General features: G+C 36.6%; 1 protein-coding gene across 1 annotated transcript in view; it reads left to right on the top strand.

Moving 5' to 3' along the window:
* The first annotated feature begins 9,614 nt into the window (after window positions 1-9,614).
* LOC139132694 (tyrosine-protein phosphatase non-receptor type 7-like) overlaps window positions 9,615-24,586 on the top strand; it is a 47,646-nt gene continuing 32,674 nt past the window's right edge. The window contains exons 1-2 of the mRNA XM_070698964.1: window positions 9,615-9,729; window positions 9,869-10,137. Coding sequence (XP_070555065.1) covers window positions 9,648-9,729; window positions 9,869-10,137 — 351 coding nt within the window. The 5' untranslated portion in view covers window positions 9,615-9,647. The remainder of the gene's footprint in view (window positions 9,730-9,868; window positions 10,138-24,586) is intronic.

Genomic DNA, 24,586 nt, shown 5'->3' with positions numbered 1-24,586 from the left:
GTGTGAACACTAATCCTGAATTCTCTGTACAATTAACATGACGCGGGCAGAGATACTCAAAACTCGTATTATGTTTGACAAATGCGATCACGGAAAGGAAAGATCATTCTTGTCTGCTGTAAATATGCAACTGATTTTCAAACAAATTCTTTAGGAATGCTAACGAAGTTTTGTTAATGTAAAAGTGCTACGACCGTCAACGACCAAAGGAAATGTCATCAATTCTGTATTAGTAAGTTTTTTGTTTCAGACACTCGCTCACTATCTTCAGTGACTGCTTTGTAGTTTTAGAGTTTTACCTTTAGTTTGTGAACCTTTAGTTTGTGATATTTGTAACTTTGAGGTAATTTCAGTTTTGCTTTCATTGTGACATTCGCTATGAACATCCGTTAGATTGTAACTTACAGATATTTTTTGAATCAGAGATTAATGTAACGTTTACGCATAGGATTTCCGCCGTCTTATTTTATAGATTTTTCTATGTTTTACAGCTTATAACAACTAAACTTGTAATAAGGATTTTATTAAGTATAGTTTATACGAGGATTTGAAATAGAGTTTTCTTTGAAGTTTTACAAAACAGAAGATATTATGAGACGATTATGATTTAATCCGTACCAGGTGTATTGCCTTATCAAGCATGATTAGACACCAGGCCGCCATTGATCTTTCAGATTATTCTTTCCAGTCTTACGCTTATCATTGACACTTTACTCTTGAGATTTATTTCGTGTTTTGTTTTTTTTTGCATTTGTGAATTCAATTGTGTAAGATTTCGAAACACTTTATCTTGCCGGCGGGAGGATGTTGGGAATCACGTGTATGGTGTAGCTCCGCCCACCAACTCCTTTACTAATGAAGCAAATTATGTATTGGGCGTGTCATTAGTTAGGTGTGTCTTTCATTAATTCTAATGATTATTCATACTACAATGTATATATGGACCTGTGATAGAAATAAAGGTCAAGACTTGAACTTGGTCATACGTAGACACAATACAAAGCTGTCTCCGGCCTATTCTGTCTCTCTCTAACCTGAACCTATCCCCAAGTGTGTACCCCACATTTGTTGGTGCCGTATCAGCCATTCGTGGTTGTTGAAGCTCTTCAATTATGGGATTATTAGTACTGATGCCAATGTCTTGTCCAATGTCATATTGAGAATGACTGTCATCACATGGTGCAACACACTCAATGTGTCACTTGGCCTTGATCCTTCTACAATGTTTTGTTGTTCTTGATGTTGTGTATGTGGAGCAACATTATCAAACATATCAATGGCTGCATTCTGTACTGCTTCAATAGCTTGACCTAATGCCTGAGCGTTTTTATTGTACTCCTTTTCTTTTGAATCTACTTCCTGTTTAAATTGCATGTAGCGATCATATATGTTTTGCACGCTGAACGAGTTCATTTTCATTTCGCCACGGATAAAACAACATCATTAACTCTCTGTAAGTATTTTCTTTGTCTTTTTCTCTATGGAAACGAACTTATCTGATAACTTTACTTGTGGTGCGTTTTCTATATACAAGGCCACGTATCTGGTATGTTGTTTGCTTTTCATCATCATCATCATCATCCTCTTCATCAGTTTTGTATAACTCATCATTGTCTTGACGATGATCTTCCGGGCTATCTTTTAACTTTAGAAAAGTGTACCATGCTGCCAAGTCTGCCAAGCACAATTTCTCAAGGGCTTTTGGGCGCTTCTCACATTTTCAAGATGCTATCACTTTCTATATCAGTAGCCTTTGGACGCATGTTTTGTATGTCGTCAAGAGGTTTCAATAGGATAACTCTATCATCAGGGGGTGGTGTATTAATAAATATGAAGCCGCGTGAAGCTCGTCTTAGTCTCATTTGCATAACAAGGTAAACAGCCTCTTGAGCCCTAACTTCAACAATTTGTTTCCTATATGCCTGACACTTTCTCTGATATCGTGACATACTTCCATTGCTTCTTCCACAGCTCTACTGAGCAAATTACTCATTCCACGTTGAGCTTTGCTAATGTAAGGTGCGATGTGCATGGCACATGCATATGGATCTAGTATGAATTGAATGTCCATGTTTGCTCTCCAAGCTTTGAGTAGGATTTCATTGTAGCTGTTAATTCTTCTTTCATTTGGTGACCTCTGGAGGAATATTTTGTCTGATGTAAGGGATGATTGTATTGCATTAATGTAGATTTCTTCATCTAGTTGTAGTTTATTTATGGATTCAGAAAAAGAGAGCGTTTCTCCTTGTCTATATAGTTCATCAGATCTTTTGGTTTTCTTAACATTGACATCCCTAATTCTTTCACTCTGTCTGTACTCATCATCAGTCCGTCTCAATTTCATTGATACCCTGTTTCTCTTGTTTTCAGTTTGTTTATATACATCATCACTTCGCTTGATTTTTTTAGCATTGACCTGTCTTTCTCTTTCAGTTTGTCTGTACACTTCATCAGTTCTTTTTGTTTTCTTAGCATTTACATTATGTTCTCTTTCAGCTCTTTTATCTTGCTTTGCTGTTAAATCTCTTTGCTTTTCACTTTGCCTAAACTCTGTTTGTTCTCTCTTTTCTCTCTTGGCAATCTTGTCTCTATATTTCTCTATTTCTCTATAATTTGCACAATGTTCATTTTGCATCATAGACAATTTTTCTCTTTGCTCTGTGTTTTGCAGAAAGTCATAGTAACCACAATCAATTTCTCCTTCAACACGGATCGCATGATACAAAAGATGTATAGTTACAGAAGAATTACCAACAGTCTGTAATGGTTCTCTCAAAGTGTCAAGATGAACTGCGATATTAATTTCATATGCAAGTGCTGCAGCATTTATTTCAATGTCTCCTCAAAAGGTTGCATTACCTGGTTCTGATCTGGACATATACTGCCTATAATCATTTTGAGAGACAATATGCCATCTTTCATATTCACCTTTGATCGGAACTTCATATATGTCCCAGTGTTCAATTACATAATCCACAATACCTAATCTTACTGCATGATGATTATCTTGTGTTCCATAGAGTCCTAGACTTAAAGCACGGAACAAGCAATTCACCATCACCTTCGACACTAACCTTTCTGTAACACATGTGGGGAATTAGACTTGGTTCAAGTCTGTGATTTGTTAATGTTTGAGTAGAGTGAACGCAATAATATGTATTTTGCTTTCATGTGAAATGCGCGCGTTAGTGGAGTGGACGCGATGAGTCGGGTGAACGCTATACAGGGGAGTTTCACCCGGAATCACAGGTGAATCCCGCAGAAACTAACTCACTGTACTGCGCAGACTCAAAGGTAACGCATTCAATCGCTGGGAAAACATGGCCTGGACTACCAAATTCCGATTAGGTTTGTACGAAATAGGAGAGACACAAGAGAAACTATTATAAATGATTTTATTTTTTAAAAATTCACCGACTTGAACCAAGTCTAGTGGGGAATCTGCAACTGTCTTTTTCGCAGCATGTACAATTTCTTTCTTTCTTTTTTTTGCTTTTATGCTCAATTTTTTTGCTCCCATTGTATTTTTATTGTAACCTTGTGTTATTGATGTGCGTAATGTTATAATAAAGTTTTTGAGTCAATTCAAACACTTGTAGTTAATAGAAAGAATAATAATTTCACAGTTATAGCTTATTGTTTCTTAATTCTTCCAAAGCAAATGAACACTTAAAATAAATTCAAAGTACCATATAACAATGTGTTTGTTAAGAATGTAGACTTTCTATGTATTATTGCTTGTCAATAATATTGTGCAGTTGAGCTGTTCAACCCTTTCACTACCAATGTGGGTCCAACTGTTTTGTGGAAGCTGGACCTAGACACAGCAAAGTAGATAAAAGGGTTGTCGGTTATCATCAGACAATGGTTGAGTTTGGTACCCATGCATGTTCTTGTTTATTAACAAGCAAATGAACCAAACTTGTGTGCTGCTATAGGTGTCGTGTCAGATAAGACTCAGGAAGATAAATACAAATATTTACTAGCTTATTTGTCTTTTCCAAGTAAACACTGAATTTTATCAATATTAAGGTAGAACGCACCTCGGGGACAGACATTCGGACTCTCAAACTTCTACAGTTCTCTTCTGATATACCACATGTGGGGGTTCATTTTAAAGCTCTTGGTGAAAGAAAACTTTTCACCGGCTTAGTTTTTTGAAATTCGAAAATTTTTATTTTTCTCCATAGAGTTAACAAAGGGATGACGGCCATTTTGAATTTCTAATATCGGTAAATCTTGGGTTATTTGTTTCTCTAGTACCAAAATTTGCACGGTGACCCCCTATTTTCATTCTTGATTTTGAAAGAGAATGATTGAAAGATTCCTTGAGGAAAGTTAGAGCAAAAGTTTAAGTCTTTCACTTTCGAGGTGCATATTACCTTAAATCAGTTGTGAGTTACATGGGAATTTAACTACAACAGTGATTTGCTCAACGTTGTAATCAACAATGCTGTAATCAGTGCTTGTTGAGTACCAATTTGTGATTTTGAATGCGTCTCTACAGGCAGCCTGGACCTTTTATATTGGCAACTGTGCCACTACAGGGCAGTCTGTACCTCTTATAGGCAAGTGATTGTGTTGTGCCCCTTTGGGCAAGCTATTGTTTGCGCCTCCTATGGGCAAGTGATTGTTGGAATTATTGCACCTCTATGGGCAAGTTTTTATTGCTATGCCTGCTATGGGCAAGTGAATTTCCCCACGTCAATGGCCTCCACGTGTAATCTGTTAAAGAAAGAAAAAATCAAAGTAAGACATCCATTGCATCCTGTTAAACATTTGTACCAGTTAGAAAACAGCTAAAATAACCAATTTGAGGTCTTACAACATTCCTTAATCTTTTACAGAAATAGCATCACAGCACTACAGAGAGAACTAGAACAGGCATGTAAACTATTCCTTAGAAAAGCTTTGACTTGTTGTTCTTATGTCTATCAGAGCTGAGATCAACAATACTTCTCGCCAGCGGCTCGAAGTTGTACGGCTTCGCGAAAAACACTCATTTACGTTGACGTCAAATAGAGGAAAAATACCATGGGATTATATATAAATATACACACACATTCTTAAACAGTAATTGGGATGTCATGAAAAATCACCATTATTCAATAATTATTTCATATCAAATTGCATAAATAAAGGATTACGTAGGTGTAAAGGTGTTGAACATGTATTGAGTTATTGTAGGAGTCATCACGTACATATGCTGCTCTTCAGTTACAGTGGGTAGATTAGGTGCATATGTGATGAAAATTTACATAATCTTATATCAGAAACCAGTGTATCATGCATTTAATGGCGTCGCTGTGCTCTCTATTTTGTAACTTTTATCGCCAAAATTCTCGTAAAACTTTCACCTCTTGGCCTTTTGACCAGAGGTCCATATATCTTTCTTCATGAATTTCATGAATTTGACTTTGTTGTGTGTACCGGTGTTTTACTGTCTGTCCTGTGCTGTTTTGTGTTTATAGATGTTTATAACTAGTGTATTACGAATTTTGACCTAGTGTTATGGATTACGGATGGGTATGATTGCGATTATTCCAAAAAGTTTGTTCATTGTTGTTGCAAGTATAGTTTTTGAGGGAACATTACAGGGGATGATAGGAAAGCGACATTATATTTTCACACATTCCATCATTACACGTGCACTGAGATTTCTAAATGCAAGCATTTCCGTTGTCAGTCCCGGACCCGTTGCAGTAGAATGAACTGAGTGGGCGTTCTACAGGGAGCACAGGGCGCAACGGACTGCACTATACTCATCAGCCTCAGGTACGCCTCTTACTCTGCGATCGTTTTGTGGGGCTAACAAGCCGCACGATGCTTGTGAAACCCAACGACGAATCATAATTCATCGCTTGATTGTCACGACATTATTTGAAATCTACGAAAACTTACAAGAATCTATCAATTCAATGCTTTATGAATCCTTTATGATGAGATGTTTTTTCTTGCTTCCACAGGCTGCTGGACTGAAGCATCACCTGTTTGTTCTGAAATCTATACTTATTGCTGATTAAGGCCGGAACTTTTCTTTCAGTCTAATTGTACGTAGATGACGTTAATAAATAAATCGATATTTGTTTTTCTGATTTCCTCGTCAAGTCTTTCATTTTCGAGGCGCATACTACCTTAAGGGAGATACCGCGGGGCTGGATAATACAGGGGAAATTAGGGATTTGCCATGATATTGAGCCTGAGGGGTGAGGCAATTTACCTCGTTTCATGTTTCTGTCTGTTTCACAGATACTTGTACATGCCATGGTAGCTGTTAGACTGAAAGATCCGTCGCTCGAGGGCGCTATGTATGCCCCCCTCTGATCATGATGGAGCACAATCACCTGTGGTCTATTCCGCTCTGCGTCTATGCGCCCTTTAGACTTGTGTACATAAGCCTAAGAAGTCTCAGGCATATGTACACATCTATGGGGCGCATAGACTGAGATAGGAATAGACCACAGGTGACTGTGATGGGAGCGTAGGGAGCGTCCTCGAGTGATGAATCTTTCAGTCTGTAGAGGAGTATGGCATTGGAAGAGTCGAGTCTGCCCCTCTTGAGGATTGTGTTGCCTCAGGGGGAAGGGCCATTTAGTGAATTTCATACTGATTTCCAAATCCCTAACGTAATCCAGAGAGAGAGAGAGAGAGAGAGAGAGAGAGAGAGAGAACTGTATATTACCACAAGCTTAGGGACTGGTCATTTTTTTCGTCGGGGTGCATTATTTTTTGCCGACGTCAAAAATTGTCTGACCCCCTATTCCAACTTTCGAAAACAGGGTGACAACCCCCACCCCCTGCGCGCGACAAAAGTAAAACAAAAGATGGAAAGATGGAATATAAATTCAATAACTATATATATATATATATATATATATATATATATATATATATATATATATATATATATATATATATATATATATATATATATATATATATAATTTTGGGGTATATTTTAAACATTCTGTCATTCTGTGTTTTAATGAAATTGTAATTGTTTTCATGTCAGTTGCAAGATGGGAACTTAAAAGTGTCAATTCTAAAGTGTGAATACAGTATTTTGAATGAGCTGTGAGTGTAGTAATTCCACACTTTTTATGCATAACCAGATGTCCAGAACTCATACAGATATCTCTGATATAGATATGTCTGACATATTAAAGTTTCGCGCTTGAAAGGGGGCTCTGAAAAACCTGTGGCATTTTTAGGCCAACCATATTTCGATGTGGAAATCACAGAAAGACATGATAAATTACGTCTAAATTGCAGTTTGTTATGGATTTCAGACCTACGGATATGACGTTTTATATAAATCGCTGCGAATTTGTGAACGAATTCGAAAATTTAAATTGCGGCCAGGCATTTTCCAGTTTGGAAAGGGAAAAACATTTGTGTGTTGTCGGCTTTAAGTTGATGTTTACGATTGTTGAATAGGTAAGCTTATATTGCGCATAGTGTGCGACCTGTTCTGTCTTATGCGCGCAACAAAATCGAATATTGCAATTTGATACACAGACTCTTATTTCGGATATGCGATTTTCGATATTGGTTTGGATCCGACAATGTTTATATTTTTAGTGATGATCCCGTCTCATTTAGACTGATACATTTCACACAAAACATCCGTCCGCGCCTAATGTCGACGGTTTCCTTAATAGCTGACGCCTAAAAAGCGTGCTTCTTTCTCCCATTGTGATACTTTCTCATATAAAACGGTAGTGTCTATGTTGAGACGCTGTTACTCGGCCTTAGGCTTATACGAGAGTCTGGCACAAGGACGGCTATGGATCAAGAACAGCTGTCAGCCGATGATAGTTACATAAAGGCACTTCTTGCTCCCGGGAAAAGTGAAAAAAGAAAGTAAGAAAAGACATCGAGCTGTCGAGAAATGCAAATCAATTACGTGTTTATCAACCCTCATCAATTAATTATGTTATTCTGAATAAGGAACGTATTTAGCCGAAAAGTAGGCTTGAAACTTTGTCCACTCTGTCACACGAAAATAATTTGTGGCTGGCACGATGCAAGTATGAGCCCTTGTTGAAATTCAAAAACACACTGACCCCCCTATTGGGTATTTCAAAAACATGGTGACCCGTTATCACCAAAGTCAAAACCAGAGTAAACACCTCATGAATCCACCGCGCCCCAGGCCGAAGAAACTGACCAGTCCTGCTGGCATATCGCATAGCGCCGCTTATGGGCATTTTCATGCCAGGAATTCAGAAAGGATATCAATCAATACTTTCATGTGAAAAATATGCATTCAAATGTAAATTTAATTACATCATATGACAAAATATTTCGCACCCTTGGTACAGATACAGGATCCTGACACATAACTTATCAATTACCATGGAGACAGAAAAGAACTACTAAACAGATTTCGAAAGTCATTTGAAAAATCGGCATTCACACGCTCAATAATTAGCTTACCTGTTGATCGTACACAATTAATATCATTGACAAAAGCATTTATTTTACCATCACCAAGCCTGGGGCTTTAATTATAAGCATACGTGACATTCATAATCTCGTTTCCATGGCAACCTTTCTGTAGTGAACAAACCAGCGTAACTGTCATTAATATTTAAATTGGCGATGGTATGTCTGACAAATTCGATAGTGTGCCCGCTTCGATGAAAACTGTCATTAATCAAACCTCTCGGGTTTCATTCAATTTACGCATGTCATTCTAGTGTCAGATAAATTGTAAAAAATATATACATTAAACGTGATTTGTTTGTTTCTTTTGAAAGAAATACCCGTGGGGCAAGGCGTCATTTAATTCAAATATTGCATTACAACCGAGCACTAACATCTAATTGGCAACGCGATCGTCATAATGGCCACACAAATATTGAAATTAATTTTACACGTCTTTAAAAAGTACTTGTAACCCCAGCTTTTTTGAACTCGGCGTACATATTATCCGGACAAGTGCATGTGCATGCTGGCCCGCTCATTATTTACGTTGCAAAAAAAAATGTCGAAACGTTTACATGACAAACAAGAGATATAGGTTATCAGCGACCACTCGAACATGCTGATAGGGCCGCAACTTGACGGCTGTTCAGTCATGTGATGTGTGGTTTGCATATCGTCCCACTTCATTCATAAAAATATTGCTGGTTGGTTTTCTCCAAGGGATTTTCTGGACGAGAATGGAATATCGACATGGCAAACGCTTGGCGGCTTGTGATGTACCATTATGTATGTTTGAAAAGAATCAGTACTTTATTTCACCGCTTGTCAATGAATAAAAAAAATTCAATATCATCGATTGAAGCGTATTTGTAAATAATAGCTGACGTCATCACATCCGGAACAGCCGCACAGGGAAAATCGATATTGTTATCCCTCCGCGACGAGAAGAGCAAGAAGTTAGCTCTTCTTCTGACCTTATCCATACCCTGTTGCTTTTGTTTTTTAATGAAGATGTTAAGAAATATATACCTGCGTGTATGTATGTACGAAATATGCACAAAAATGTGGATTTAGTAAAGTTCTAAGATTTGAATTAGAACTATATTTTTGACTGCTTAAGGATAACTGTTCAATGTACGTCAAGAGACGCACTCTCCTGGCGCATGCGTATTACGCTAATTGCCAACTGTATCGGCACAGATATATTTCGAGTAACGATGGGCCGATATGGCCTGTCAAGGAGCCTTGTATTGGTCCTCAATATCGGTTGGTTTTGCGCAATATTGATACACAAATCAGGTAAGTTTACTTGGGAATATTTTACCCTCCCATCTGAATATTTTCATATTTTTCAGCGTGCTGCGTGTAAAATAATAGCACATATTTTACAGTGGTAGATTCGTTGCGACGTATGAAATTATTATATTTTTGCATGCAGATTGTGCACCCGTCTCGTTGGCCGGCAAACAGTATCGCAACCAGAACGTGCTTGAGGTTGAGTCAGGTCGTGTACAGGAGCTCCTAGGCGATTACAAGGAAAGTAATTCCAGAAATGACAGGTCGCGATATGACATCCTGAAACGATCCCCGCAAGCCGTGCAGCGGAAGGACGATGCGGGCGACGACGATACGGCAAGTGCTTTCGCAGACCCGCCACTTACGACACCCGCAAGAGATGACATCAACTGGAAATATACTCTCGTTGTGGTAAGCTTATAAAAGTGTCTTGACAGATTCTTGCAGATGTGCGGTGACTGTTTTAATGTATATTGTCCGGGGTCCAGGGTTATGTGTCATACGAGAGCTTCGCCGAGACCCTGGTTAATGTGCGTGGTCGGTGGTGAGAGTGATCGTGCAAGCATAGTCTGTAGTGTTGACATTCAGAACACGTCGCATAAGTCATGTCGGTAGAGATGGCAACAAATGTCTACAGTGATACTGTCTTCTTGCTATCTGTAGTGCCTAGATTTACCTACCCTTTGCCATAATTCGCCATTAGACAATATTCCCCACACTGAGTCTGCCCCAGCGACGAATAGTTGCTGACACTGTTGTATGTATACTTCATCATGTGGCGCATCAGTGTATTGAAAACAGGTCACCAACGTCGACTGTAGGCGGAAATAATGTACCGTCCTCGCCTCCTGACAAAATTCATCATAATTGGGTCACCTTAGAAGCGAATACCAACTCTCAGGGCAGTTTCGCCGAGTCAAACAGTTTATGAGATGGGCAAGTGTTCTCTGACGGTGTCAACTGTGGAGAATTCACAATTTCCATTGCTATAAATAGTACTAACTTAAAATGATGACAATGGCGATTACACTGCTTAATAATAGATTTTTGGTTAAAAAACCTTCATGACCAGACTTCATGATAAGACATGTATCTGTTCAATTGTAATTGTCCTAAAAGAAATATATATATTATGTTATATATATATATATATATATATATATATATATATATATATATATATATATATATATATATATATATATATAACACGAAACAACAGCTATTACTTTGTACTTGAAGTACTTTGTCATCACACACACACACACACACACACATATATATATATTAAGTTATATATATCGTTAAGACATGCACCCAGTGGCTTGAATGTTGCCACACACACACACACACACGCAAAATATTAATAAATATATATGTATATATATATATTAATTTACATATATGTTAAGACATGCACCCCAGTGGCTTGAATGCCAAGTAGCAGAAATTATGTTTTGAATGGTTGAATATTATTCACTGTCTCTTGTTTCGGTCGCAGGCAATGCTGCCATCTTGATGTGCACATGTGACCTTGTAGGTTTTTACTCACTTGGTCAGCAGTTCCAAAACTCGCAGCAGGGAAAGTGAACAACTGTAAATTGATGAAACTACAGAAATAAAGTGATGGTGAGGATGTGTTTAACCCTTTTACCACCATGGTTTGGCCCAAACCCACTGTTATCAATGGTGAGTTTGGACCTGTTCACAGGGAATTGGGGGTGCACAGGTTAAGAAATGCAGCTTTTTCAACCTGGTCACCAGTACCCAGCAAACATTGTTTTGTCCAAATCACAAACAAAGGTGGTGTAAAGGTTAACATATTATGTGCCTTGGAAATGAAAGACTTAAACTTTTGATCAAAAATTCCAAACATAACTTTTAAAGCATTCTCTTTCGGAATCAATAAAAATCTGGGATCATCATGAAAAAGTTGGTACTTGTGAAACAAATTACCCGATATTTCTTGACACTTGAAAAAATCAAAATAAATTTTTGAAAAAAAAATTAAATTTTTGATTTTTCACAAAAATAAACCCGTAGAAACTCTATTTACTCCATTAGCTTCAAAATGAGCCCCTATAAATGATGCATTACTGTAAAAGTTTGTGAAGTTAAATATCTGTCCAGTGTCCTGAGGCACCTTTTCCCTTAAAACAGACAAAAATTCCCAGAATTCCTTTTACAAGAAGTCAATATTCTGCATGTTAGGCACTGTATAGTAACTGTCACTGCACATATCTTTACCCACCCGTAGTATATTATTTGTCTTTCTCAAATTTGTAGTTAGTCATTACAATCAAAGGACTTATCCTCGCAATTTCTACCACTGTCATATTTTTGCCCCATTTCATGACAGGTACACTGCATTCATACAAAGCTTCCGTTCGCATCAAACAAACCTGTAATTTATTTTAGCTATCACAACATGCCACTCTTTGTAATCAATATTTCTCTAAATCAAGAAGTTACAGACGCACTGAACTTGATCAGTTGCTGTGGTGAAATGATTTTATGACTTGTTGCCACGGTTTATGTCTATGTTGCCAACCATAGTTCATTCACACTCACAGTTACTCTGGAGTAACCGTGGTTCACTTGTACATACTTAGTCTTCTATGATTTCCTCAAAGTGATGTGCCCTCTGACAAATATGATATCTCGCGGCATTTCAGAAATATCTTAAAATGTCCTTGAATCAGCCTACCTCGTGTTGGTAAAATGTGATATATGTAACATTTTGCCACGTGTACGCCACAGTTTTCGCCATAGCTTGTCGGTAAGTTGTTTGTTTAGACAAGGATTTGCATAAGAATCATCTCAGGAGAAAAGTACTCTGAAATGTTATAGATATACATGTTGATTATGTACGTCCTGTTTTTATCAAAATGGGCTTTAACCACAAGACAAAGAAAATGTCCTTCCCAGTAGCTAAATAATGGTAATTTAAAACACATGATAAAAAGAGTTACCCAGTAACACACAAAAGAATTTAATTTTTTTGTGACTGTGCATTATTTCAAAACCTGCATGTCATGTTTTTTCCTTCTTTTAATGTTTTCAAAAATCCTCATTATTTTCGTAAATAAACGGACACACATTAGCTAATTGATTTAAAATATCGTGTCAATAAAAACATTAGACTCATGTAGGCTTTATTTGTGAAGTAACCCTGTTAATGTTATACCTATAAAATGCTAAAAATAAGCAAAAAGTATTACTGTCTATATAAAACAATTGTTGTGGCAATCTCGTACCAAGGTGGGGGGGGGGGGGGGCAAAAAAACAGGAAAAAAACTCAAAAAATAAGAAAATAAAATCACTACAGCATTTTACTAAATGCCAGAGACCGAAAACAAATAATTACTTTTGCCTTGGCCTAATTCCAAGTGTCCTGAAAATCGGTCGGTTTGGTACCTCATTTGGCTGTTGTCAAACACAGTTGCCATGGCATACTGATAGGACAAAAGTGGAAAACAATGGTGTCACCGTGGCAGAAACATCATCAGAAAAATTGAGATATTTCCAGGGGCATAAATAGGGCACACTGACGCTTGATTTTAAACTTGTATGTTTCCATGGAGACCACTTGAACTGAAGAAAACTACTGAAGGGCAATTAATCTGTAGAGTTAGAAAAAGGACATGTTACCGTGACTACAGAGACACTTTAAGTCAAATCCAGTGCCTATCTGATACATACTCCGCGTCTTCTCTTCATTTCACTGCCGCCCCTGGATTCTATCATCGCCTCTTTAATTCATTTGTGCCATCATTCGTTTGTTTTTTGATTATTTGGAATCGAACATCGACATAGACATAGCCAGTGACTTCATCGGTGGCCAGCATAAAAAATAATTGTGATGGCCTACTTTTCTTTGAAAAATGTAATTGGTCAGGAAAAATTGCTATGTAATATGTGTATTGTGACGCACAACGCGATATGCGTCAAAAGTAGATATGTTCTTATCTCCTTGATAATCTCCATGGATAAGCTACATCATGTATGTGTATGCTGCACCTACATGTCTAATGTAGTCAAGATTTCTTCTTCCTTGAACCACAGTAACATTTTTCAACTTGCGTGTTGAGATTTTCAATTTCAAGGAGGTAATACAGGGCTGTAAGTCACATGGTAGTACTTTCCACCCATCCATCATGAATTAATTCACCTGTCATCAACAGACCTCTGTGTCGGCACGTGTAAAAAAGAGCACCATACGTCCATAATCTCTACCATAATTTTGCCCCTTTGTGCAGACAAATTGTGAAAAAATAAGTTTTTTTCCTGCCATTTTAGTTTGTATATCATCAAGTTTGACCTTCAGGGGACCTTGACCTAGATTGATCTAGTCATCAAAATGTGGAAAATCTCGGTCTGTTTTGTCAAAACAAATATTATGTAGACTAAATAGTAAAGTGAAAATTGAGCTGTTATGAATACTTATGGTGAAGGTTTAGATTAAAAAACATAATCTGCCTGTTATTTGTGCTGAATTGTGCATAAATTAGTGAATTTGAAAAACAGGCATAGAAGAACTTTGAGTTGCGAACGTGCATGTGGGATTTCTCATGTTTTTGGCAAAAGTTTTGATGGCAAAACAAAATCATACTGCAAATGCGAGTGGATGATAAACGAAAAAGCTTAACCCTTTGAGTGTTGTAATTTTTCCCACCAAAATTTTGGTGCAACATTTGACCAATTTTAATGACTTTTCTGGTTTTGTTTTGATAATTTGGAGCTAAAGGACATCACATTTCATTGGCTACGTTTTTTTTATCAAATTTTGGCAAAATCTGAGAAACCGACTTTTATGAGGGCAACAAAAAATTGACTTTGGTGCTCAAAGGTTAAAAAGGAGGTTGAAGTGGAGTTGTGGCCGTGTGCCGCAAGTGTAAATATACAAGCGGTACTTTGAAAGGAGGTTGATGTTCCATTAGATCAGATTATGCAGCAGAAGGCCGACCTAAATGCAGTAAAATGTAAGATCAAAAGGCGGCTTGTTGCGAAAATTGATATCGTTAATGTTGTTTAGTTTTGACATGTGATGTTTTGAAAAGGTAGTGCTGCGTATCGTACGTGGGATTAACCATATTGCTGTCGTTTATGGCTTTTTTATCGTCAATTTTATTTGACCAGAAGGGAAATTTTCGTAAACAAAAAGAAAGACCAAATGAAAACGGAATGATGATGAAAAATGGTTGAAAAGTGTTGAATGTAGAAAATATGAAAAAAAAATCCATTACCGTGTTATCATGAATAACAATTATTTAAAAGCTTTATTAAGGAAGCAATACTGGCATTGGTTTTTGCCCTAACTTTGTTTTGTCACCGCAGACTTTATTTAATTCCATATTTTTGCTATAGTGTTAAAATAAGCATGTTATTCAGAAAGACACTGCTAGCTGACCAAATTTAACACATGTGCAAGTGATCTGGGAAATACCGTAAGACAATTACAAAATAAATTGAAGTATATCACAAAAAAATTGAAATTTTGTAGATTTACATATATGACAGAGCACGATTAGCATGTGTTTTTGTAATGGTAAACTTGGATGAATAATTGACAAAAATGTCTGATCGGCACTTTTGAAAAAGAATCGTAGATCGTGAAAAAGTCATCACCATTGCAACATTTTTGTAATTTTTGTAATGGGATATAAGCACTCAGTCATGTTTGTTTGTTTGTGTATACTTGGTCTCTTTCCTCTTTACCGATTATGAGTGCCTTCGTAACAGTCTGTCCCTTGGAATACATGTGGTAACAAGAGAATATGGTCTATTATATGAAAGAACAATGCTAAAAAAATAGATCTAAAAATGAAAAGCAAATTATTTGTCTCATTCCTGTTGACTGTATCAATATTGTCTTTTCTGTCGCTGTCATACCACTGCGTACATCTGCACTCACCTATGGGGCAAGCTGTGTTGACTTTTTCATTTACAAAGTAGGATTATAAAAAAATTGAGTTGTTCTTGAAAAGAAATGCCGGGATGTCTCTTATTCTTATGTAATTTGATGAAAACCACAGTTGCTCTTTATGTATTGGAAATTTTTCATGTGAAAGTGTATTGTGCAATGTTTACGATAGTTTTGAATTAGGCTTTCTGTCGTAGCATTACATCGTAAAGAAGATCAAAGTTTATTATAGTGAGACTGAATGAGTGAGTTTTGCCACCACCATATGCTCATTGCTAGTGTCATCTTCATGACAAATGACAGATGAAAAATTGTTTTGCATTTCATTTGACCATTTGGTGTCTTCGGAAAGCATGTACCCAGTTCTTGAAGTGGTTCAACATCTTGGAACCTTAGAGGTATAATGTCACCTGTTCCAATTTTGCCACAGTTACCATGGCAAGAGAAAATCTAACCAATCACAGATTTTAAGCGGGTGGCAGCTTTTAAAAACAGCGCCCTCACATGGGCATTTTGAACACCAAGGTACGCCCCTTTGACCATAAATGGGCATATTTAGAGTACAGGTGACTGTATACCTTTAATGCAACTGAATGTCTCATTTGAATCAGATACAGCCTCCATGACCCTTGTGTATTTTGATTGGTACTCTGAAATGAATACGCACACCATGTAAAATTTACAGATTTTCTGCAAAATATTAAAAAACCCTCAAATAATGTTAAAATATCCTCATTTATGTTCTTTTTAACCCTTTTCCTGCCAAGTCCATATTTCACCACCAGGTCAAGATGGTTAAAATTAATGAAACACAACGTATTCTATATGATGTTATGTATTTTAACATAATACTGTACATTTGAAGGCTGTTGAAAACATAATACTGTAAACTTGATTTTTTTTGGACAAAAGATGCTATAACATACCAAGCCAAGTGGGTGAAAATATGTCATGTTTTGGCTCAATACCGCTTTTTACTGACTTGGCTGATGGGGAAGTGATACAGTTATTACTGTCTGGCAGGAAAAGGGTTAAGGTAGTATGCTCCTCAAAAGTACACCTCAAACTTTCGTAAATGGATCTTAAACCATTCTCTTATCAAATCAAGATTAAAAATCAGGGGCCACTCTGCAAGGTTTGATACTAGGAAAAATTACCTAATATTTACCAATCCTTTTTAAATTCAACATGGCTACCATATGGGCAAAAATTTTTAATTTTTGATAAACTATTAAAGACCGTGACAATTTTTCTTACTCAAAAGCTTTAAAATGAGCACCCATTAGTGGTAGATTAAAAAAGAATTGTGACAATTTTAGAGTCAGAATATCTGACCTGAGGCGCAGTCTACCTTAAGATAATTCCTGAAATTCTACCCTTGACCTGCAGAAATCAAATTTAATAGTATATACAGTTTAGAAGTATGTGAATACACTCGTTTCCAGATAAGAAAGCAAGCTTAGTAAACAATTCAAAGTTTTGCATGGGAGAGAGCAGGTTTCAAGTTTTGCCCTTGAATGTGTGAAACATTGTAATATAGCCTCACTTCACAAGGCATCCAAAGTCACCGGCCAGAAAAGTACGGCCTCAGTGCATGTATACCATCACTGCACCATGGTGAAGTACAATTTGGCAGTCTGTGATGCAGTCTGCTGCAGGAGGTGTTCATATGTGACCCTTTTCAAGTGCATTTCTGCAATGCCATCACAATGTCCGCTGTGTTAACTGTGTTAATGTGTCGAACAGTACCTCCCATGAGATTCATTAACATTCGGCTGACAATACGTAAATACTCTATGCCGCAGCTAGTGGAGTTTTCACATCATTGTACTATTAGGACAACCATTCTATGTAACTACTTTGATTCCAATAAAGAAACTGAATTGATAACAGATGTACCGGTAAGCGGTTATCCCTTTAATTGTCCCCACCCAGCTCTTTCTGTCCTATTATCAAAATGTTAATTTTCAAAAGTTGACAAATTCACCAGACAAGATATGTGCCTCCGTAATTTATCATTTCTGCTTGGAAAAAAAAGCGGTAGTTCTGTTGCATTTTGAATGATAAGGGATGTAATGGTTCATCTTTAGAGGGGACGGTAGAATCTCTTGTGATAAAGGGATGCACCATTAGATCTTTGGAGGGGATGTTGAATTCCTTCTGATGAGGGATGCACCATTATTCTTCAGAGGGGATGTCAAATCCAAATTGTGTGACAAGGGATGGATCATTACATCTTTGGATGGAGAGTTATATCCCTTATTCTTAAGGTATGCAGCATAAGTTGTTTATAGGGGACGTTGAATCCCTTGTAGGATAAAGGGACGTACCATTAGATCTTTGGAGGGGATGGTGAATACCTTGTGTGATAAGGGATGAACCATTGAATACTTTGAGGGAATGGTAGATCTTTTACGTAATAAGGGATGTACCATTAGATCTTTTTAGGGGATGTTGAATGCCTTGTGTGATAGAGGATGCACTATGAAATCTTTGACCAGGATGGTGAGAATAAGCGAATTTTCTTAAGCACATAAGTGGACTTGTAAAACATTTTTTCTTCATAAACATTGCCAGCCTGCTCTTTTCATTCCAATTTTAACTTTAAAAAGTGACAGCATGGTAAATTCCGAACTATAGTACCGGTACATGATCTTGTTCTTTTTGATCCTTACAAAAATGACCGTTCATTGTATGTTTACTTTTGGGAAAAACATTGAAAATTCGATATTCACAAAACAGAACAATGAATTGTTGCACTATTCAAGGCCACAAGCCTCATATAAGCAAAGTATTGTTAAGTGTTGTAAAATGGTGAGTGAGAATATCCATTCCCAAGGCACAGACTTGCCTCGTCTGATAAAATATTTGAAACACCGCAAAAAGTCAACTAATGCAACATATATGCCTTACAAGTGCTGCAATTCAGATTGACAGAAGTCAGTGCAAACTTTAATTGGCCAACAAGCTATTATCACTACCTGTACATGGAACGGCTCTGTTGTCAAAATAATTTTTCTCTCTATATTTTGCATGTAAAAAGTACAGTGCTCGTAATAGAGTACTGCCATGCTTATATAAACTTTAACACAGATTCAGAAAAAAATCAAAACATAACCATTGTGTGTCACTATTAATTTGTATGAATACAGATGAATTTTAGCATTGGGACGTTACGTAAATGTGGAAATCACAATACCAGATTAATAATACTCCAGGGCATTTGGTTTTACTGAGTTGACCTTCATATATGAAAATGGCTTTAACTTGATTCTTGTCCCAGATAGTGCTTTAATTAGGTGAGCTCTTTATGAAGAGTGAAGTTATCCATGGCAGATGCCTGTCCACAATTCAATGGTAGTCAGATGTATTCATCAGAATGTGTATTGGAGCTCTCATTTACATGTATTCTGTATTCTGTATGCAAATAGGAGCTTATCAGATAATGAGTCTGTGAGATTGTCTGTCTGTGTGTATGTGAGTTAGAATGTCTCATTGTCTGGTCTGTCCAGTGCAAAAAAACACACTAGAATGATTGCTTACTTTTGTCTCTGGTGTGGGCCCAGATATACACAATGGGTTTGAGAACCTCCTTTGTACAAATGAGCATGTTGATGTCACAAATTATGCAAATTAACTAAAAATTATTGAAACAGCAGGAAACAGAATGTTGAAACTGCCTGTATGAATATTTTGATTTAATGTCAAAGTTGTAAGTCAGTTCTGTGGACAGGAGAGCTTGAATGATGTTGTGTGGTTTAACTTGTGACATGGCTTGCATTTATTAAAGCTCCATTAAGCTGTATCTTTTGGCTATTTTTTAAGAACTTTTGTTTTGTGGTTTTCTTACACTTTCTTCATTGAATCCCTAAATTGTAATTTAATGCCAAGTATTTAGCATATCAACACAACCTACATGAGAATAATCTACATTGTTATTGTTGAAAATTGTATTAAAGTCCGGACTAGAATTCATTTGTAAACAATAAACAACGATCACTACACACATACAAGCTGTGTTGACAAAATGAATACTCAAAATTTCAGCATGACAAACGGATTAGGGTGAGACATGGTAGTTGATATACAGAAGCAGAATACTGAAAAACTTGCCACAAGTTACAGCTTATGTCCCTTTAAAATTAGTTCAGTTGCTTTCACAAGACATGCTAGGGTTCTGCATCAAGTATTTCAGTCAAAACTTTTTATATTCACCTCTTGGGAGAAAAGTGATTAAGTCAGAAAGGTAATATCAAAAGTTTTATAAGAATTTGAAGTCACATTTAATCTTGCATTTTAATAATAATCTCTTTCACAAATAATCATTTCACATCCTTGGTTATGTAATACCAAGAATTCATAATTATACATTTCATATGTTGGTTTTATTGCTAGGTAATTGCTTTGCTATTCTCATTGAAGCTTACTTGATCAGAACCATGGTATTAAATACTATCAGGTGTCACATTAAAATTTGTTAACTGCGGGATGAAGATATTTTGCTGTTAAATTTGTTAACCACACAGTGAGAATGTTCTGTACACATAAAGTACATGTAGAAATAAAGGATAATACTCATTGTTTGAACAATAGAACAATAAAAAACCCTGATGTTTGCTGCCATACTAGTTTCATGCGGTCTACAGCACCGGTTGCTCTGCTTTGCCACAGTAGTTTTTACTTTGCAAAGTTTTGGATCTTACAATACCAGTATGTTAAATTTGTAGTATGTATATTATGCAAATGAACAGCTTGACTTACCCACTGATTGGCACATGGCTGTTAGGTGCCTTTGAGATCATGTACAGAATTTCTTTGTCTATGGGTTGTCTGGTTTAGCAATTACTCAGCCACTACATGTTCTCTCTACCAATATAAGTTGTAATTTAAACAAAACGGATTTTTGCTGAAATTTCTTCCATGCAAATTATAAAGACATTTGTAAGCCTAAAGACTTGAATTAAAGGCTGATGAAAAGTTATCATCGCATAATGTGGGTTTTTAGGTCCCAGTTTTTGTTCACTGTTTTCCCACACAAGCTTACTGAGATTATAGGAAGCAGTACCGGTAGTAATTTTAACATCTTATAAAACACAGAGTGTTACTACAAGTCAAAAGAAATTGACCGTTCTCTGTGGCCAAATGCTTCATACTTATAGTACCGGTATTTGTAAGTGTGTATTTTAATGATGAAGTGTCTAATACAATGCTGTTACTGTGTAGAATGTTAATTGACATGACGCTAGCGGTCTAGTTGGTGGCACTTCCTGCCTATACGCTTTTGTCCACTTTTTGCAATCTTACACAGTAAAACATGCCTTTTTAGCTTGCATGCTTTTTTGGCAAATTTAGCTAACTCTGTCAATTTGCTAATGTAAGATGCAGCTAATTTAAACTTTTTTCTATATTGACTGTTGTTATTATGTTTCTTTTAGCTAAATGTGAAAACCTGCTGAATGCAGTGGAAATCTGAAAATGTGAAAAACGCTTGCAGCGTATTCAAAGTGTTTTACAGTATTCTTACGTCAACTGTCCTTGGCTCCCTTTTGAACAAAAGTTCAGCAAAAAATAATCATGATAAGATTTGCATGTGTTTCCTGTCACAGAAATCCTTACATAACAAACATGAACCTTGTATTTTTGATGATCTGTGCATTTAACGTGTTAAAAAAAAGAGCTGAAGGAAGTGAGTATCACCTGATCTTAGGTCAAAGGTTAGGCATTCTTTCTACAAATAGCTATTGTCATCATTAGCAGTCTAAAAGTGACGGCTTGTTTCCGTTTTGCTGATGATTGGGATCCAAAAACAATAGCTTTTTAATGATCAGTTATACCAATAGAAACTCAGTCATGTTTTGTTTGGAATCGATACAGATACTTACCGACATACCATTGTCTCTGAAATTCATTTTATTTCATCACTAAAATGTAAAGCATTTCGATCAGATTACATTTTTCACATATAATCGTATATTGTAGAATTTGAAGAGTGGAAAATTATGCAAAAAGGCTTTCATCCAAGTTGAATCCACATGAAAGGAAGAAAGTCACAGAAATTTAATAACTGTCTTCATCAGGTTTTAAAACCTGCAAAAACTGAGGTACAAAGGTTGTACATCTGCATCTGTGATCAAGTTCATAATGTCTGTGAGATTTTCGATGACATGTCATGGTACTACTCGGTGAAGTCCTAGACCTGTTGAATATGCTAGCAAGCATGTATGGAAGCGCCCACTGAGGATAGCATTAACCCTTTTCCTGCCAAGTCCATATTTCACCATCAGGTCAAGATGGTTAAAATTAATGAAACACAAAATATTCCATATGGTGTATTTTAAACATAATACTATACATTTGAAGGCTGTTGAAAACATAAATACTGTAAACTTGATTTTTTTTGGACTAAAGATGCTATAACATACCAAGCCAAGCGGGTGAAAATACGTCATGTTTGGGCTCAATACCGCTTTTTACTGACTTGGCTGATGGGGAAGTAATAGTCTTAATACTGTCTGGCAGGAATAGCATTAAATCAGACTTTAATTTGAATGGTTTTGTGTCTTTAATTGCATTTTTCTCTCATTTGTCAAGATGCAAAATTTGGTGTCTAATTGACTTTTACATAATCATCCTAGACATGTCTACTTTGCTGAGTTTCCCGATTTCCGATTCATGCAGTGGAAATGAGAATAGAGTTTGTGATTTAGGTATGTATATTGACCATACGAAAATAACAAAGTTCTCCAGTAATTGGAAAAAGTATATTCAGTAGTCTGTGTTCAAAATAAACACTGTCACTGTCGCATTGGTAATTTTGACTGATACTATCCAAATGTAAACAATAATACTATATAAAGCTGATTTCTTACTGTCCTACAATTATACATTTCTGGGAAATCATTGAAAAGTGTGCATGAATGTACATGAATCTCATTGTCACGCTGATATTGGAGAACAATCTTCCTCAGCATGACTATGTGGTTGTCTGATTTATTGGGCGTTTTGAAAATCATGTCATGTCAGGTTATTTTTAAAAGGTGGATGTGTCACTCTTTTTCTTTCCTCTTCTGTTCATCAGCGCTATTTGTACTTTTTGACAATTAAACTGATGAGAAAATGTTGGTGTTGTGTTCCCGCTGTTAATCTGGTAAGCACCATATCCACTTTACTTGTCATTTGTAACAAAACTGACCCATCTTAGTATCTGATACTGGGACTCTTTTGAGTCAAACTAAAATTTTAGTTCATTTTCCAAGTTAAAGCGATGAAATTCGTTTCTTCGCTTCGATAAAGTGTGTATGTGCGATGTATGATAGTGAGCATGCGTGCGTGAGTGCTTCACGAACTCTACAACGTGTTGAGCGGTCTCAGTCAGAAAAATGTAACAACTTAGCCGGCTATTGAACCACTCTTTTTTGGGAGTGGAGATTTAGCCGAGTGGTTCTGTCTGTGGCCTCTCAGCTAGGCAACTGATGCCGTATGTTGTGGGTTCGAATCCGATTGAAAACTAGCCGTATTACATCATTACAACTTGGATACAGTGTTTCTAACCTGAAACATGTATGCATACACATAATGGTACATTGACTAGCTTTTCATTTCAACAAATACACCTGACAGCAATGCCTGTCTTTTATCCCATTCAACAAAATAGACTTTGTTACAAAAAAGGTCGCCATCGATCAATAACATTCTCTCATGAAAAATTCATCATGCGAGAGTTAATATAGAGAGAGTAACTAAAATTAAGCGGCATCTTAGGAAAAAGTTTGTCAAAGGCCGCGACAGAAATCAATAACACTGATTAGGGGTGGCTTGACTGAAAAGAATACATGTAGTTGGGGAGGAAGAGTTCTATAAGTTGACCCAAGCAATGGGCAAAGGCAATTTAAATGATTGATCGTGTATTGTGACCTCCTTGGCTCCACTGTTAGTGATTTGGTTTGTATCACACGGGTGTTGTATTTTGGCATCCGTTTCAAACTTCTGCTCATGCAATCACCTGTCCAACGGTTTTGATATTTTGTTCATATAAATTCCTCAATTAAAGGATGCCTTTATTAAAGTTTGTTTAAATTAGCATGAATCGATAAATTGTGGCGCCAATATGCGCAGTGCAGGCCAAAACTTCCCTGCTGGTCTGACACGTTTCAAACTAGGGTTGTAGATTCCTACAATAGTACAAATGACCTTATTCAGATTTCCACAAATTGTGATGAAATTCGCACACATGTATAGTTAGTCAAAACAGTCATTCATGTTTGTATGTAGCATGATATTTTAAAATTCTTTTGGGTTAAAAATTTACCAGAGAACCTGTTTCAGTTGTGTTCATACAATGTAGTTGCTTTGGCATTATTTGATTCTTTTGAATTTTTTTAAGTACCATAGAGATATCTGTTTCTAATGTTAACAACAATTTCTTGTCCAACTACCCAAAGCGTTTTGAGATGCACAGAATTCAGTTTGTCAACTCAGCTTATGCATGTGTAAACTGTGTTGTTATTGATGGCAAGCTAACTGTGGTCCGGACTAGAATTGAAATGTAAACAATGACGGTGCATTACATGCTATGATGACAAGCTCGGTAGTGGGGGTTTCAACATTCTTTTGGGTGCAGAATAAGAACTTGCAATTGGCATACAAAATAAAAAAATATGAAAAAAATCATCAAGGTTAGCATTGCTGGCCCTTTAAGTTTGCAAAACTGAATGAGACGACATTCAACAGAACTTTTAAATGAGTAATTTAGTGAGCCGCCGTGTATCATAATTTCTGTTTTCATGAAGGTTGAATTTACTGCAGCAGTCATACAGGTCCTATAGAGGTCTGTCTGTGAAAGGTCATACCATCAAAGCACATGACTGCTAATTTCCGCACAATCATCTAACCATTTACCAATGTTTTCCTCCATCTTTACTGGTAGAGGGGTATTTT

Source organism: Ptychodera flava, chromosome 1 (assembly GCF_041260155.1).
Source record: "Ptychodera flava strain L36383 chromosome 1, AS_Pfla_20210202, whole genome shotgun sequence".
In the NCBI taxonomy this organism is placed as follows: domain Eukaryota; kingdom Metazoa; phylum Hemichordata; class Enteropneusta; family Ptychoderidae; genus Ptychodera; species Ptychodera flava.
The sequence above is the reverse complement of the archived record's forward strand: the minus strand, read 5'-3'. Positions and strand labels throughout refer to the sequence as shown.